Genomic DNA, 18,072 nt, shown 5'->3' on the forward strand with positions numbered 1-18,072 from the left:
TGTGTTGTCTTTTTTTTTTTTTTTTCTTATGTTTATTTATTTTTGAAGAGGAAAGAGACAGAGTGTGAGGTGGGGAGGGCCAGAGAGAGAGGGACACACAGAATGTGAAGTAGACTCCACGCTCTGAGCTGTCATCACTGAGCCTGATGCAGGCCTCAGGGCTCGAACTCACGAACCAGGAGATCATGACCTGAGCCGAAGTCAGACGCTTAACTGACCGAGCCACCCAGGAACTCCTGTTGTGTTTTTGTCTTTACTTGTCTCAGTGTGTTTTTCCATTCTCTCATGATTACTCCTTTTACCCGTTGTCTAAGAGTGTGTTGTTTAATTTCTACCTATTGAGAATATTCCTGTTTTCCTTCTGTTACTGATTTTAATTTCCTTCCATTGTGATTGGAAAAGTTGTTTTGCAAGATTTCATTCTTTTAAAATATGTTTAAGTTTTGCTTTAGACCTAACATAATGGACTCTCCTGGAGAGTGTGCTTTGTGCACTTGAAAGGGATGTGATTCTGCTGTGATTGAATTGAGCATTGCATGTATGTCTGTTAGGTCAAATTGGTTGATGGTCTTGTCAAGTCTTCTCTTCATTGAGCTTCTATCTACTTGTTTTTGTTTTATTGATGAAAGTGGGGTATTGAAGTTTCTGACTATTATTGTTCAGCTGTCTGTTTTTTTTCTTTTAATTCTGTTTATTTTTGCTTCATATCTTTTGGAGCTCTGTTGTTAAGTGCATATATGTTTACATTTATATGTCTTGCTTTATTTAAGTTCTTGTAATTATGTAATGTCCTCCTTTGTCTCTTGTAATCTTTTTTGTTTTAAAGTGTATTTTTTTTCTGATGCTAATATAGCCACTTACACGTTTGGGAGGGGATTACGAATTGCATGGAATATCTTTTTTCATCCATTTAAACTTTTTGTGTCCTCGTATGTACAGAACCTTGTGTGGACATTATATAGACAGATCCTGTTATTTAGCTGATCTTTTTCTTCCTTTTAATAGGAGAATTTAGTACATTTACTTTTTTTAAGTAGACTTCATGACCAGCATGGAGCCCAGTGTGGGGCTTGAACTCATGACCCTGAGATAAAGACCTGAGCTGAAATAAAGAGTTGGACACTCAACCAACTGAGCCACCCACACACCCCAGAACATTTACATTTTATGTGATTTCTGAAGGATTTACCTCATCACTCACCTGATTATTTTTTGTATTCTCTATGTTTTGTATTCTCTATTTTTGTTGTTTCTCAATTTCACCACCCTGCCTGCTTTTTGTATTTAGTTGATTTTTTGCTAACGTGCCATTTTGATTCCCTTCTTTCCTTTCCTATATGTTTATTTACTTATTTTCTTAGTGGTTACCTTGAGGATTACAAACAGTACCTTAAATTTGTAATAACCTAATCTCAATGATACCACCTTAATCTCAAGAGTATACCACACTTTGCTTCTATACATTTCCATCTCTCCCCTTTTATTTTATAATTGTAACAGATTAAATTTTTATATATTGTATTCCTATTGACATAGCTTTATAATTATTGTTTTATGTATCTGTTAAATCATATTGGAAAAAGAGAAAAGTTACAAATCATATCAAAAGTATGGTCATCCTGGATTTATACTTGTGTGGTTATTTTACCTGTGTTACTGCTGATTTTTCTTAGGGTTTCTAGTTACTGTCTAATGTCTTTTTGTTTTAGCCTGTAAGTCTCTCTTTTGCATTTTTTGTAGGCCAGTCTACTAGTAATGAACTCCATCAGCTTTTTTTTTAACTGGAAATATCTTAATTGTGATTTCATTCTTAAAAGATAGTTTTACCAGATACAGAATTCTTTGTTGACGGTCTTTTCCCTCCATACTTTACAAATAACACCATCCCACTGCTTTCTCGCCTCCGCGGCTTATGAGAAATCAGCTCTTAATCTTATTATGGATTCATTGTACATGACAAGTGTCTTTTTTTTTGATGTTTTCAAAATTGTCTTTTTCTTTCAGTTTTGACAGTTTGGGTATAATATAACTGAGTGTGGACCTGTGTGAGTTTATCCTGCTTGGAGTTTGTTGAGCTTCTTGGATGTGTAGTTCTATATCTTTCCTCAGGCTTAGGAAGTTTTTTGCCCCTATTTCTTCCCCTTTTTTGGGACTCGTTTTCTGGGACTCCTGTAATGTATATGTTGGTATATTTGATGATACCCTACAGATCCTTCAGGCTCTGTTTATGTTATTACTTCATTTTTTCCTTTCTAATTCTCACACTGGGTACTTCAAATTGTCTTATTTTCAGATTTGCTGATCGTATTTCTTCTTTCTGCTCAAATCTGTCAAACTTCTCTAGTGACTTTTTTCATTTTCTGTCATTTGTCTGTTATGCTCTTGGTTTTCTCATAGGTCATTTTAAGATTTCCCTTAGTTCTTTGTTATGTTATACATTTGAGACTGTTGATTTAATATCTTTGACTAATAATTAGAACATCCAGGCTTCTCAGGGGTGGTTTCTGTCCATTTTTAACCCCCGGCAAGTGAGCTTTCCTGTTGCTGCTCTGTATGTATAATTTGAAAACTGAACTGGACAGTTGAAGTATTATATTGTGGTAAATGTGGCAATTTACTTATCACACTCCTTTGAGATTGCTGAATCTTTTTTGTTGAGGGCTGAAGCCAACTGTTACTTTTCCAAACTTTTGTGTATTCCTTGTTGTGTGTGGTCACTAAAGTTATGTTCTGTCATCTCTGTGGTCATCCAGTGACCTGATAAGGATTTCCTGAAATACCTGGCTCCCAAAAGGGGAAAGAAAACGAAGCAACATGCACACACTGGCTATTTCCTTGAAAGATGCTTCAGCTCATAAGAGTTGAAGCAGTAGTGATGGCCAGCACAAAGGCTAAGTGATAAAAAGCAGCAATCAGCAACCAGAGCGCACAATCCAGTGTTTGGATGACAAAGTCTTTATTATGTATCCTGGTTCCGGTGAGCCACACCAGAAATGCAAGAGGCTGTCCACAGGTGACTTCTTGAAGCTTTTGGAATGGGAAATGGGATGGCACCTGCTACCATGCGAAATACTGAAGTTTAGCAGCCTCTTCAAGCTAGACATCAGAGCCCCAAAAGAGTTACTTCAGATGGTTCTTAGGAGTTCAATAGTTGTTTAGGTGGAGGGATGGATTCGTGGAGCTTCCTATTCCTCCATTTTTTGTGGTATTCCTAAGTAGCTTTTATAGAATTTCTTACCAAGGTAGAAGTGCTATGCTTAACCAAGGAGACGAATACATAGAAACTGCAGATTGAACAGTGAAACCACCTAAACCATTTTGTTTACTTCCTACAAAATCAGCAGGGTGTTTACTGTTTACAGTGTGTTTATTGGGGAATATTGCAGGATTCTTCTATTGGAATCTGAACTGTTCCACAGAGGAAAATAGTAAACTAATGATGTTGGCTCCCCATCCCCCTCCAAAAAGTGAGATTGCATTTTCTTCCATTGTATGATTTTCCAGTTGTTGGGGTCTTTGTTACAATAAGCTAAGAGCTTTACCTATAATTTTTAGTTCTGTAATATATAGCAGCCTTATGTTTCATTATACAAATAAATATTATCATCAAGAAAAGAGTAAATTGGGAATAAAGAGACAACTAAAACAAAAACTTCATTGGTATATTAATTCAAAAACTATTCAAGTGAGTGCATTAGACTGTGAATGTACTTACTAAAAGATACTGTATTTTAGTGAATTATACTCAGTGTGCATTATACTCATTGGTGAAACAAGTCAGCCCACATTTCTCAGTGGCTTCAAACAACAATCATTTTTATTTTTTGCTCACGTACTGTTGTTCAGCTGGAGATTGGATGATCTATGAGCGCCTGACTTCAGGTTGTACATGAGGCCCATGTCTGTTCCACATGTTTCTCATTCATTTTGAACCAATAGGCCAGCCAGGGCATGTTGGTTTTTTAGTGATTGCAGAGATTCAGGAGAGCAAGCCAACTGACCAAGCACATTTGAGCCTCTACTTGCCTCAGATCTACTAACCATCCTATTGGCCCAAACAAGTCATGAGTCAGAACCCAGAATTATGCTGTGGGAAATTATACCCACCTCTCAGTGGAAGAATTGCAGAGTCACAGGACAAAGGTTATAGTTTGTGGTAGAATTTGTGTAAGAGGGCCTGGGGCTCCAGTCTTCAAAAAAGTCAGTGATCAGGGTGCCTGGATGGTTCAGTCAGTTCAATTAAGCATCCAACTTTGGCTGCTCAGGTCATGATCTCCTACTTTATGAGCTCAAGACCCGTGTCAGGCTCTGCTGACAGCTCGGAGCCTGGAGCCTGCTTCGGAATCTGTCTCCCACTCTCTCTGCCCTTCCCCTGCTGTACTCTGTCCTCCTCTCTCTCTCACAAAAATAAACAAACATAAAAACTTTTTTTAAAAAAGTCAGCAATCCTCTATACTATTCAGACTTTTGATCCCAATGAAAACTATTCATGCTTTGAGAAAGTGTTGTAAGAATTTTAATCATTGATCTATTAAATTTACTTACCTAAAATTGAAATATGTCTGAAATAAAGACTATAGCATTTTTAATTTTATGAGTAAGCCATAAGCCACATTATGTTGTCCTAATTTTTATTCTAAAATATTCCTTTAAGGGAATACTTTTAGGATGTTGACGTAGAATATACTCCATAAATGTGGATTGGTTGGTTGATATTGTTCCAGTCATAAGTTATGACTTTAGGGTATTATTTGGCAGAAAAGATTAAGAGGAGAGGGAGAAAAGGAAATGAACATTACTTAAGTGCCTCTCATATGCCAAGTGTTACCAGATACTATTTCTGTGTCTCATTTTCTCTTTAGATATTGTCACTTTGGTTTTTTTCCATTGTCTGAAGTTCAGAAACATTTGTTGTTACTTTTTTTTTTTTTGTCATTTTGGGTTTTTTTTTTTTTTTTGAGTCACCTAGAAAACATGAGGGACCAGGGTTTTAACTCAAAAAGTCTACTCCATCAATGAAACAGAGTAGAGAACCCAGAAATGGACCCACAAACGTATGGCCAACTAATCTTTGACAAAGCAGGAAAGAATATCCAATGGAATAAAGACAGTCTCTTCAGCAAGTGGTGCTGGGAAAATTGGACAGCGACATGCAGAAGAATGAACCTGGACCACTTTCTTACACCATACACAAAAATAAACTCAAAATGGATGAAAGACCTCAATGTAAGACAGGAAGCCATCAAAATCCTCAAGGAGAAAGCAGACAAAAGCCTCTTTGATCTTGCCTGTAGCAACTTCTTACTCAACACGTCTCCAGAGGCAAGGGAAACAAAAGCAAAAATGAACTACTGGGACCTCATCAAAATAAAAAGCTTCTGCACAGCAAAGGAAACAATCAGCAAAACTAAAAGGCAGCCAATGGAATTGGAGAAGATATTTGCAAATGACATATCAGATAAAGGGTTAGTATCCAAAATCTATAAAGAACTTATCAAACTCAACACCCAAAAAACAAATAATCCAGTGAAGAAATGGGCGAAAGACATGAATAGACACTTCTCCAAGGAGGACATTGAGGTGGCCACCCGACACATGAAATAATGCTCCACAGCACTCATCATCAGGGAAATACAAATCAAAACAACAATGAGATACCACCTTACACCTGTCAGAATAGCTAACATTAACAATTCAGACAATGACAGATGTTGGCGAGGATGCGGAGAAAGAGGAGCTCTTTTGCATTGTTGGTGGCAATGCAAGCTGGTGCAGCCACTCTGGAAAACAGTATGGAGGTTCCTCAAAAAACTAAAAAATACAACTACCCTAAGACCCAGCAATTGCACTACTAGGTATTTATCCAAGGGATACAGGTGTGCTGTTTCGAAGGGACACATTCACCCACATGTTTATAGCAGCACTATCAACAATAGCCCATGTATGGAAAGAGCTCAGATGTCCATCATGGATGAATGGATAAAGAAAATGTGGTATATATATACAATGGAGTATTACTCGGCAATCAAAAAGAATGAAATCTTGCCATTTGCAACTACGTGGATGGAACTGGAGGGTATTATGCTAAGTGAAATTAGTCAGAGAAAGACAAAAATCATATGACTTCACTCATATGAGGACTTTAAGAGACAAAAACAGATGAATGTAAGGGCAGGGAAACAAAAATAATATAAAAACAGGGAGGGGGACAAAACAGAAGAGACTTATAAGTATGGAGAACACACTGAGGGTTGCTGGAGGGGTTGTGGGAGAGAGAATGGGCTAAATGGGTAAAGGGCATTAAGGAATCTACTCCTGAAATCATTGTTTCACTATATGCTAACTAATTTGGATGCAAATTAAAAAAAAAAAAAAGTCTACTCCAAAACACATGTTTTCTTGGCTCATCCAGAAACTCTAAAGAGAAACGTAACTGCTGTCACATCTGGTCAAGACCTTGAACATATTGTCAAACCCAAAGTCTTCTTTGCCCCCTCCCTTTTGAGGAATCTGAGCTGAAACCTATTTCTTGGTCATTGAGGAAGCTGTCAACCAGGTTTCAGTTTTATCCATGTGTTAAGTGTCAGTATTACTCTGTGAGTAGTAAAAGATCATTGGAATTGAAGGGCCACTGAGAAAGCTGTGTTATTGAAGGAGAGAGCCCTGTGTAAAAATTGAAAGGCCCAGTAGCTTCTTTGTAATATCTCATTCCCACCTATTGTTGAGAAGCTAGAAGAAGACTCAAGGCCATTGTGCCACTGCCAATGGATAAATACCCCTCATCTTGAGGATTATGTTTATTTTTGTTTTTCAGAAAGTATGTATTCTTTTAGGTACCTTTCAAGTGTCATTGAAAGTCAAAACAGAATATATTAAAAGCCATTATTTTTATTTTATATAGTTATGTACAGTTGATCCTTGGACAATGCACAGACTAGGAGTGCCAACCCCTGCACAGCCAAGTCCATGTATAACTTTTTTTTTTTTAGAGCTTCTTTATTTATTTTGAGAGAGAGTGGGGGAGGGGCAGAGAGAGAGAGATAGAGAAAGAATCCCCAGCGGGCTCCACGTTGTTAGCACAGAGCCCTACCTGAGACTGCAACTCACAAACCTTGAGATCATAACCTGAGCTGAAATCAAGAGTTGGATTCTTAACCGACTGAGCCATCCAGGCACCCCAGAAGTCCATTTACAACTTTTGACTCCCTCCAAATGTAGCTATTAATAGCCTATTGTTGACCAGAAGCCTTATCAATAAGATAAATTATTAGTATATATATTTTCATGTCACAGGTATCATATATTCTTACAATCAAGTAAGCTAGAGGGGTGCCCGGCTGGCTCAGTTGGTAGAACATGTGACTGTTGATCTCAGAGTTGTGAGACTGAGTCTCATGTTGGGTGTACAGATTACTTAAAAAAAAAAAAAGCTAGATAAAATAATATTAAGAAAATCATAAGGAAGAGAAAATATGCTTACAGTACTGTATTTATCAAAAAATTCACGTATGAGTGGATCCATTCAGTTCAATCTCATGTTTTTCAAGGGTCAACTGTAATTATTGTTGTATGTTTGTATTGTAGGATTATGTATTATGTATTTGTATATTATGTAATTGTGTTTGATATTATCTAAATACCTAAAACAGTGTTTTTGTAGCATATGAATAATGCTTATGTAAAACTTTGATTTTGAAAATGTTATATTTATTGTTCCCGTTGCCCATGTTTGGCTCTGGTGTGTGTGCCACTTATATGCTGTATTTAGATTGGAGGGGTTTTCTTGGGTAAAATTTTTTTGATTCTCTGTTGACTTGGCCAGGAAGTACACATGCAGTGCTAAATGCCCGTTTGTCAGAGAGTAGACGGATGAAAAACCAACCACATCTCCAACATGGAGTTAAGTGGATGGAAGATTAAAAATCCACATAAATTGACCATATCAAGGGATAAGCTGAAAGTGGAGTAAGACTTGATTGTTTCAGCTTTACAGAAGGCTCTTTGCCTGTTTTGGTGAAACCCATTGTTTTGTGTATATGTTGATAAATTTATAATATATGGGATGTTTACCTTCACATAAAGTTTTACATTTTATAGGATTTTGTTTTAATGTATCGATATATTTCTTATTGCAGAATGTTTCATGTCACTGTAGTTTGCTTCTAATTAAATTGTAACAATATGCCATTTCATGGAAAAAATATTTGCAAGTAGTAGTTTCATAAAAAATGGTTGAGTAGATACTATTATTATCACCGTTTTACAGAAGAGGAAACTAAGGGACATGAGATAAATAACTTGCCCAAGGTCAAGTGTTGGAACCAAGAGTCAGATTCTTTATCTGTTAGTCTGACTCCAAGATTTAGGTTCTAAATGACATCACCATGTTCTCTAGGATAGTAGTTCTCAAAGCTCAATCCACAGGCCTCTGGGAGTTCCTGAAACCATTTCAAAGGTCACGAGGTCAAAGCTATTTTAAAAATAATATCAAACATAATTTGCCTTTTATATTGTATTGACATTTGAGTTGCTAGTATAAAAAGAGTGGTGGGTAAAGGTGCTGGCTTCTAGCAGAGATCTAGGTATTAGCACCAAATTATACTAATAGTAATTTACCGCCATGCACGTGCAGTTAAGGGAGGAGAAAAAACCAGTTTCACTTAAGAATGCCCTTGATAGGGGCACCTGGGTGGCTCAGTCAGTTAAGCAGCTGACTTCAGCTCAGGTCATGATCTCATGGTCTGTGAGTTCGAGCCCTGTATTGGGCTCTGTGCTGACAGCTCAGAGCCTGGAGCCTGCTTCGGATCCTGTGTCTCCCTTTCTCTCTGCCCCTCCCCTGCTTGCACTCTGTCTCTCTCTGTCTCTCAAAAATAATAAACATTAAAAAAAATTTGTTTTAAATGTCCTTGATAAAGTGGTAAAAATGGAAGTCACATCTTTTTAATATTCTGCAGAAGTAATTGGAAGCACACGTAAAACACTTACATTGAATTCCAAAGTACCATGGTTGTCTCAAGGAAAAGCATTTGTGCCGTTGTTTGAGTTGTGAACTGCACTACAGGCTTGTTTCATGGACCACCTTGTTACTTGAAACAACGACTGACAGATGAATGGTTTTGTACACTTGAGTGTTTGGCAAACAAAGTAAGCCTGTCACCTCAAAGAAAAGAACTGGTAGTAGTTTTTTGCCAATAAGATTTGAGCTTTCAAGAGAAAATTAGAATTTTAGAAACCTTGGTTCTGCCACCATGAGCCTCACAGCTACCCAGTACTTGACTTTTCTGAGAAGGTGAGATGGGTGATAAAGTTAGCAGATGTGATGTTTTAATAATAAAGTGAACATGTTAACTTTTGGGAGACTGTGTAACTCAGGGACAGTGTTCCCAAGATCCCTTCTGAGCTGAAGATGGGTATTTACATCACACACTATAAAAGTGTTAAGATTTCATATTACAAATAAATTTCAAGAAACTACCATTATTGAAGTTTTGATATTAGTATCAAAATAACACTACAGTTATTTGAGAAGACTATTAAGGGGCGCCTGGGTGACGCAGTCGGTTAAGCGTCCGACTTCAGCCAGGTCACGATCTCGCGGTCCTTGAGTTCGAGCCCCGCGTCGGGCTCTGGGCTGATGGCTCAGAGCCTGGAGCCTGTTTCCGATTCTGTGTCTCCCTCTCTCTCTGCCCCTCCCCCGTTCATGCTCTGTCTCTCTCTGTCCCAAAAATAAATAAACGTTGAAAAAAAAATTAAAAAAAAAAAAAGACTATTAAATTACATTTCTCTTTTCTAACTATCTGAATGAAGGCAGGCCTTTAAATATTTCAAGTTGAACAGTGTACTGACAACAGATTCAATGCAGAGCAAATGCAAAAATCTATTATGCTAGACATTAAAAAGTTTTTTTTTTAATGAAAAAGATTTTTCATTAAAATGTTAGTTTATTATAAATGAATTAATAAATCTTAGTTGCTTAGTTTTCATTGTTTTTATATGGTAAATATTAATATATATAACCCACATAAACAAAATGCTCTTTGGGTTTTTTTTTTTTTAAGAGAACAAAAGCCTAAGAATCGGTGCTGTAGAAAAATGTACTAAGAAAGTGCATGTGAACATGTGAGGAGAGAAATTGAAATTGCATCTTTCTGAAAGTTCTTTTGGTGGTTACACTTAGTTGACTAAGAAGCAATTTCTTTAGTTTTTATTGTTCTTAATTAGATCTCAGATGTATTCAAATGAACTTAGTCTTTCTCAAGTCATAAGTTAGACATTTAAGTGTATAATACTCCTAGTGTTTACTAAGGTTAACGTGATAATAATGTGATTGTTTACTTGAGGATTAGACCTTTATTATAAGCTGTGCTCAGAGCCTTTCAGGAGTATGATAAATGTTTATTACTTGACTACTTAATTGCATAATGTCTTTTAAAAAAATTTATTTTAATGTTTGTTTAATTTTGAGAGACAAAGTGCGCACGTGCAGGCATGCATGAGTGGGGGAGGGGCAGAGAGCAAGGGAGACACAGAATCCGAAGCAGGCTCTGGGCTGGGCTCCGAGAGCCCAATGGAGCGCTCGAACACACAAACCCATGATTGAGTTCAGACATTCAACTGACTGAGCCACCCAGGCACCCTTTGTCTGCCTTCTTAATTGAACTCTTCGCGGAGTCTGTGGACTTACTTTACTAACGAGAATTTGGTAGATGTGCCATGTCTGAGGGCCTCTGGATGGTCTGTTTACTTACAGTAGGAGCAGATGAAGAACCAAGTTCTATTCTTAGGCCTGCTTGAAGGGTTTGGTGAATCGATACCAAAGCTAAATATCTGAATGTATGTTTTTCTTGAATATCTCTGCAGGATGACGTAGCTTTGCCGAAGACTTAGAAGCTAAGCAGAAAATGAGCTTAACATCTTGGTTTTTGGTGAGCAGTGGAGGCACTCGCCACAGGCTGCCACGAGAAATGATTTTTGTTGGAAGAGATGACTGTGAGCTCATGTTGCAGGTAATTGCATCAAACTTTTGTGCCCCCACTCAAAACCCGGGACTGGTGTAAAATGTGTCCACTCAGAACCTGGGACTGGTATAAAATGTGTCCACTCAGAACCTGGAACTGTGTATAAAATGTGTCCACTCAGAACCTGGGACTGGTATAAAATGTTTTTCTGTTCCATTGGAGAACAACACTACATGGATTTGAACTTTCTGACCCTTCCTCTTTTAGCTCCACCTATCAGTTTAATTCATTTTTTCCCTCTTGAATCCTCTAAAAATAAGTTGTAAGTCTTGGGGAATGTATTTTCAAAAGTGAGAGCTCAGAGTAGAGTTTATTCTTAAGTAAGAAGTTTCACATTATATACTTCAAAAATAAGACTTGTAAATAATTCATAAAATTAGCATAGCATGAAGTAAAACTGAATTTTAATCACAGATGTTTCAACAACACTGAAAGTAGTTTCTCTGTTTCTTTTAGAGATGTTTATTGAGATACCTTTCAGTAGTTTGAGCATAATTAAAGATTGTTGGTATTTACTGCATTATGTATAAAGGAGTTACTTTTAAAACATACTTTGAAGATATCTTTGAGTAAAGTAATTAGCAAAAGAATTGATCTCCAGAGTTTTGAGAATTTGGTTATTTTAATAAGTCCCGGTACTTTTTTTTTTTTTTTTTTAACAATTTATTTATTTATTTTTGAGAGACAGAGAGAGACAGAGCACAAGTAGGGGAGGGGCAGAGAGAGGGAGACACAGAATCTGAAGCAGGCTGAACTGTCAGCACAGAGCCCGACACAGGGCTCAAACCCACAAACTGCAAGACTGTGACCTGAGCTGAAGTCGGAGGCTTAACCGACTGAGCCACCCAGGCGCCCCTGGTACTTTTGAATAAAGTCTTGGTACTTTTGAATAAAGTCTTATCCCCTTATTCTTCCTCCTTTTTTTTTTTTTTTTTGTTTTTTTTTGTTTTTTGTGGGTTTTTTTGTTTTGTTTTGTTAAAAGCCTTAAGCAAATACTTAGAATAGAAATGTTTATTCTGTTAGCCCATTGGTTCTTAACTGGGGCAATCCTGTCTTCCCCTGCCCAAAGGACATTTGACAATATCTAGAGACATTTTGATTGTTACAAGTGATGGGAGGTTGGAGGTGGTTGCTACTGACATTTAGTAGGTAGAGACCAAGAAGCCAAGTGTGCTGCTAAGCATCCTACAATGTACAGCATACTTTCCCCACTCCCCCCACCCCAACACACACTGCAAGGAAGTATGTGGCCCCAAATGTCTGCAGTGCTGAGATTGAGAAACCCTGCATTTTCCCTAGAAAAATCAAACTTGCATGTGTTTGTAAACATGTTTATTTTAAAATTAGGGAACTTACTTTATAGTTTGAAGCAATAAAAGTAAAGCCACCATACAGCTATGTTAGTTTGGTATATAAATACAGTATGTAAGTATAGCATATGAGTAAGTTGCATATATAACGACACCTCAAACAAATTCACTGCGAGAAATAGAATAATACAGAGATCTGCTTCTCAGTGAGATGGAGTGTTGAGAGTGGCAACTGAGAAAAAGGCAGTGATGATTCTGTTTGGATAAAGGCCTCCTGGAACTGGGCCATATCTTAGGTTCAAATAGGGGGAGCTCATTTATCAGAGAATGGAAGTGGTGCCTTCTGTGTGGCATCTCTATCAACCAGCCAAGAAATGTGGGAATGGTTGTTCTGGAGCTTCCTACATTGAGATAAGGAATATGAAGAGACGTGACTGACAAGGTCATAGTCTTCCTGGACTATGTATAACAAATGGAAGTTGTCTGACAGTAAGTGAGGTGGGCAGAGAAAGCTGTGAGTCCAAGGAGACCAAGGTGGGTTCCAGTTCACAGGACACAGTATCAGAGTGGAAAGAGTTACACAGAGAAGGAACTTTGCAGAGGTAATCTCTGAGTATGAGGTTGAGTCCTGATCAACTTCGGTACTGGTTAGTTTAGTGAGGAAACTAACCAAAGGCAGTGGGGAAAAAACACTCAAAAGGATTAGAGTTAACAGTGTGGGACACTAATAGGGTCAGGAATGGTGCCTGTCTTAACAGCCAGACTGGAAAACCTTATGAGTCACACACGGGGCATTGATCTCTACCCCCTCAGTAGTGGGGAGTCGTTTACCATAGATCTAGCCTCATCTAAATCTTAAAAACAGTACCCAAAAGGGTCACACTCTTTTCAAGTAATTTAACTGTGTCCCATAACAAAGTTCAAGAATGTGTATAGGAACACAGAAATATTTAACACCCTCAGAGGGCAACATCTATGGTGTCTGGCATGCAATAAAAAATCACCAGTCTTGTAAAGAAGCAGGGAAGTGTGGCCTGTTATAAAGACTGATGATAAAAGATGTTTTGTTTCTGAAGAGTTTGGCTAAGTTTAGCAAAGTCTGACAAAATAAAAAAAAAAAAAGTGGTAAAACGGTAAAATCTTGAAGAAGATTTCAAAACTTATTATAAAGCTAGCGTCGCTGGCTTTTATAAAGGTAGACATATAGACAAGTGGAATAGAATAGAGAGTCCAGAAATAAACCCTTATATATCTGTAGCTGTTGTGGTTTGAGTTGTGTCCCCTCAAAAAGGTATATTAAAGTCCTAAATTTCCATACCTATGAATGTGACCTTATTTGGAAATAGAGTCTTTGGGGATATAACCAAGTTAAGATAAAGTCATTAGGGTAGACTCTAATCCAGTATGACCTCGTATCCTTATAAGGGAAGGAAAAGACAGACACAAAAGGAAAATAGCTATGTAAAGATAGAAACAGAGATTAGAGTTATGCTACCAGAATCCAAGGAACACCTGAGTCTACCAGAAGCTGGAAGAGGCAAGGAAAAATAAGATCCTCCTCTAGAAGTGTTGGAAGAAGTATGGCCCTACCAACACCTTGACTTTAGACGTTTATTTGTTTATTTTTAATTTTTTAAATGTTTATTTTTGAGGTGAGAGAGCGAGCAAGTGGGGAAGGGGCAGAGAGGGGGACAGAGGATCTGAAGCAGGCTCTGTGCTGACAGCAGAGAGCTCAATGCAGGGCTCAATCTCACAAACTGTGAGATCATGACCTGAGCCAAGGTCGGATGCTTAACCAGCTGAACCACCCAGGCACCCCTGATTTTAGACTTTTAGAGTCCAGGCTATGAGAGAATTAACTTGTGTTGTTTTAAGCCACCTAGGCACCTAGTTTGTTATGGTACTCCTAGGACACCATTACAATGGCAATTGAGTTTTTAGAAGGCTGTTAAGTTTATTCAGTGGAGCTAAGAATGACTATGGCAGAGGAAGCTTGGGACAGCTGGATTTCCAGATACAAAAGAATGAAGTTGGACCCTTGCTGCATACCACATGTAAAAATTAACTCAAAATGGATCAATGACCTAAATATAAGAGATAAAGCCATAAAACTCATAGAAGAAAACATAGGGATACGTCATCATGACCTTGAATATGGCGGTGGAATCTTAGGTATGACACCATAGCACCAGCAACAAAAGAAGAAGGTAAATTAGACTTCATTAAAATTAAAAACTGTGTATATAAGGATATTGCCAAGAGAGTGAAAAGACAACTGGCAGAATGGGAGAAAATATTTGCAAAACTATGTATCTTATAAAGATTTAATATCCAGAGTATATGAAGAATTCTTACAACTCAACAACAGAAAGACAGCAGCCAACTTAAAAAATGAGCAGAAGACTTTACTGGTCATTTCTTAGAAGAAGATACAATAATGCTCAATAAACACATGAAAAGAAGATGCTCGACATCATTCATCATTAAGAAATGCAGATCAAAACCTCAGTGAGTTACCACTTCACATCTGTTAAGGTGGCTATAATTTTGTTACAAGAGGAAAATGGGCACCTCGGGTGGCTCAGTCTGTTGAGCGTCCAGCTCTTGATTTCAGTTCAGGTCATGATCTCACGGTTTGTGGGTTCAAGCCCTGCATCAGGCTCTGAGCTGGGCGTGGATCTTGCGTAAGATTCTCTTTCCCCCCCCCTCTCTTTGCCCTTCCCTCCACTGTCTGTCTGTTTCTCTCTGTCTCCTTCTCAAAATAAATAAATTAACTTAAAAAAAAAAAAAGGAAAATGTTGGTGAAGATGCAGAGAAATTGAAATTCTTGTATGTTGCTGGTGGGAATGTAAAATGGTGTCAGTGCTGCAGAAAATAGTGCTTCCTCAAAAAGCTGAACATAAAATTTCCATGTGACCAGCAGTTCCACTTTTATATATATACCCACAGTAATTGAAAGCAAGGTCTCTGGGCTCCTGGGTGGCTCAGTTGGTTAAGTGTCCAACTCTTGATTTCAGCTCAGGTCATGACCTTATGGGTCCTGAGATCCAGCCCAATGTTCAGGCTCCATGCTGAATGTGGCACCTGCTTGGGATTCTCTCTCTCCCACGGTCTCTGCCCCTCCTTCTCTCATGCAAGCGTGTGCTCTCTAGAAATAAACTTTTTTTTTTTTTAAAGCAAGATTTCAAACAGATACTTGTATGAATTATACGTACATTATTCACAGTAGCGAAAAGGTGAAAACAACCCACGTGTCCAGGCACAAATGAATAGATGAAATGCAATGTATACATCCACTGGATTATTCATCTGTAACAAGGAATGAAGTTCTCATATATGCTGTAACATAAATGAACCTTGAAAATCTTATGCTAAGTGAAATAAGCCAGACACAAAGGACAAACACTACATGATCATTTCTTTGAAAATAGCTAGAATAGGCAAATTTACAGACATAGGATGAGTTAGAAGCTACCAGTGGCTGGGGGAAAGAAGATTAGGGAGTTATTTCTTAGGAGTTACAGAGTTTCTGTTTGAGGTGATAAAAATTTTTTGGAAATAGATAGTGGTGCATAACATTGTGAATTTAATTAATGCCACTGAATTGTACACTTACAAATGGTTAAGATGGCAAATATTATGCTTTATATATATATATATAAACTTATATATATATATATATATCAGCATAATGAAAAAAGGAAATCGATGGCAATAGAATTTTAAAATATCTTTGAATTGATACATTTGATTCATATTGCCTTTATAACAGAAATTTAAAACAAAAATCAGTATTATTTTAATGAGTAGAACCAATATCACAGTATTATAAAGTCAAAAATTTAAAGAACATTTTTATTTAAATTTATAAATGTGATATGGGCATCTATCCTATTTATGACTATTTTTGTTTATGCTTTATTTTTTAAATAGAATGTAAAAGAGATGAGAGAACTCCATGATCAGGCAGGGCAAAGAAACAGTTTTGAACCGTTCCTCAGTCTCCACCCCTAAAGATAACTTCTGCCCTTTATCTGATAGGAGCACACTGGTTTTAGCGCTGCTCTCGACTCTGTGTATTCTCTGAAAGAGATCCAGGAAGAGATTGGCATGCTGGTCATTTGCTAGTTTGAATCAATGCTACATATTAATAGTCCTCTTCCTAGCACTGAAAGACATACGTGGAAGTAAGAACAAATATTTGCAAATTGTATTTAGTTTTTAACTAATTTAATGTTAATTTAATCTTTCCTAGTATAGGAGTAAAATGATACTTAAAATCTTTTATGTAATTTCTTTTTTTTTTTATGTAATTTCTGAAAAATGGACTATAGTGGTAGAAAAGTGAAGAATTTTGCATTTATACATGCAAAATATATTTGTTTTAAAAGATTAGTGCTGTAGAATTGATGAAATTATGTTTTCCTTTTAAAGGCCTGACATAGCTTAAATGGTTCTGCATTGGTTAGGTCAGTCAGTGTGGTAATTAAAATTGTTAGTAATGCAAATAGCTAATATTTGATTGCTTTTTAATGAATAAATAAGAGTTCTTTAAAAATTTGGTCGACCTGGGGGCGCCTGGGTGGCGCAGTCGGTTAAGCGTCCGACTTCAGCCAGGTCACGATCTCGCGGTCCGTGAGTTCGAGCCCCGCGTTGGGCTCTGTGCTGACAGCTCAGAGCCTGGAGCCTGTTTCCGATTCTGTGTCTCCCTCTCTCTCTGCCCCTCCCCCGTTCATGCTCTGTCTCTCTCTGTCCCAAAAATAAACGTTTAAAAAAAAAAAAAATTTGGTCGACCTAAGTCTGCATTTATGGTTTTAAGCCCTCCATTTTTAATGTACAGGAAATCACTTGTTAAATTTTAGAATCTCTGCCTCTGAATAATTTTAAGTAATTTCTTACATGTAAAGATTTCAACTACAACTAGATTTGCTGGCATTAAAAGAAAATACTTTGATGATAATATGGCTTAAACCCAGTGCAGAAGAGAAGAGAAATAAATGATCTATAAGGTTAAATGATCTGTTTGATTATAATTAATTTTTTTTTGTTATTTTATGACAAAAAATAAAGTTTTTTGAGTTTTATATTTTTTGTTACTTCATCTCATTCCAAAAAATGTACTCTAAAGAATGTGATCATCCAGAAGAAAATGTGCCTGGATACTGAAGAGTAGGTAATTACACAAAAGATTCTGGATGAGTTTTCTCACTTAGCTTGGAAGCTTCCAGCAAATTATGCAGACTTGCTGTGCCTGTCTCTGGCTGTAGACAGATGATCGTGCTGTTTCGTAAGACATATTATGCAAGATGAATCTTGCATAGCCATGGATGAAAAGCCATAAAGTATAATTTATTAGATAAAAATTATACTTTGGAGCAACACATGAATATCACTATTAACAGTACATTCTATTTAAATAGTACTTTCTATTTCTCATTGTTCATTTATGTGATTTTAGATGTTGCTCTCAACAGTTTTCTAAAAGATACAGTCATCCCCATTTTTACAGATGGTAAAATCAAGATTTGGAAAGACTTGGTCACTGGGCCAGTATCATACAACCATTAAGTCATGGAAGCTGGTGTTAGAACCTTTATCATTTTGGCTCAAAAATCAAATGACCTTTCTCTTCCACCACTTAGCAGCTACTGCGTGTGTGTGTGTAACCTAAAAAGGACTTGATAACTTAATTCTTCTAGTAAACATGTTCAAACACTTCTTGCAACATATGGTATACTTCTAAG

At 37.2% G+C, this 18,072-nt stretch overlaps 1 protein-coding gene across 12 annotated transcripts in view; it reads left to right on the top strand.

Moving 5' to 3' along the window:
- CEP170 (centrosomal protein 170) overlaps positions 1 to 18,072 on the top strand; it is a 125,955-nt gene that overhangs the window by 23,177 nt on the left and 84,706 nt on the right. For 11 of the 12 annotated variants that reach the window (XM_047840469.1, XM_047840465.1, XM_047840460.1 and 8 more), the window contains exon 2: positions 10,861 to 11,006. In XM_047840469.1, coding sequence (XP_047696425.1) covers positions 10,902 to 11,006 — 105 coding nt within the window. In that variant the 5' untranslated portion in view covers positions 10,861 to 10,901. Of the gene's footprint in view, positions 1 to 2,489; positions 2,501 to 7,325; positions 7,330 to 10,860; positions 11,007 to 18,072 lie in introns of those variants that run through there. The other variant, XM_047840458.1, reaches the window with a different exon arrangement.

Source organism: Prionailurus viverrinus, chromosome F1, assembly GCF_022837055.1.
Source record: "Prionailurus viverrinus isolate Anna chromosome F1, UM_Priviv_1.0, whole genome shotgun sequence".
Lineage (NCBI taxonomy): Eukaryota > Metazoa > Chordata > Mammalia > Carnivora > Felidae > Prionailurus > Prionailurus viverrinus.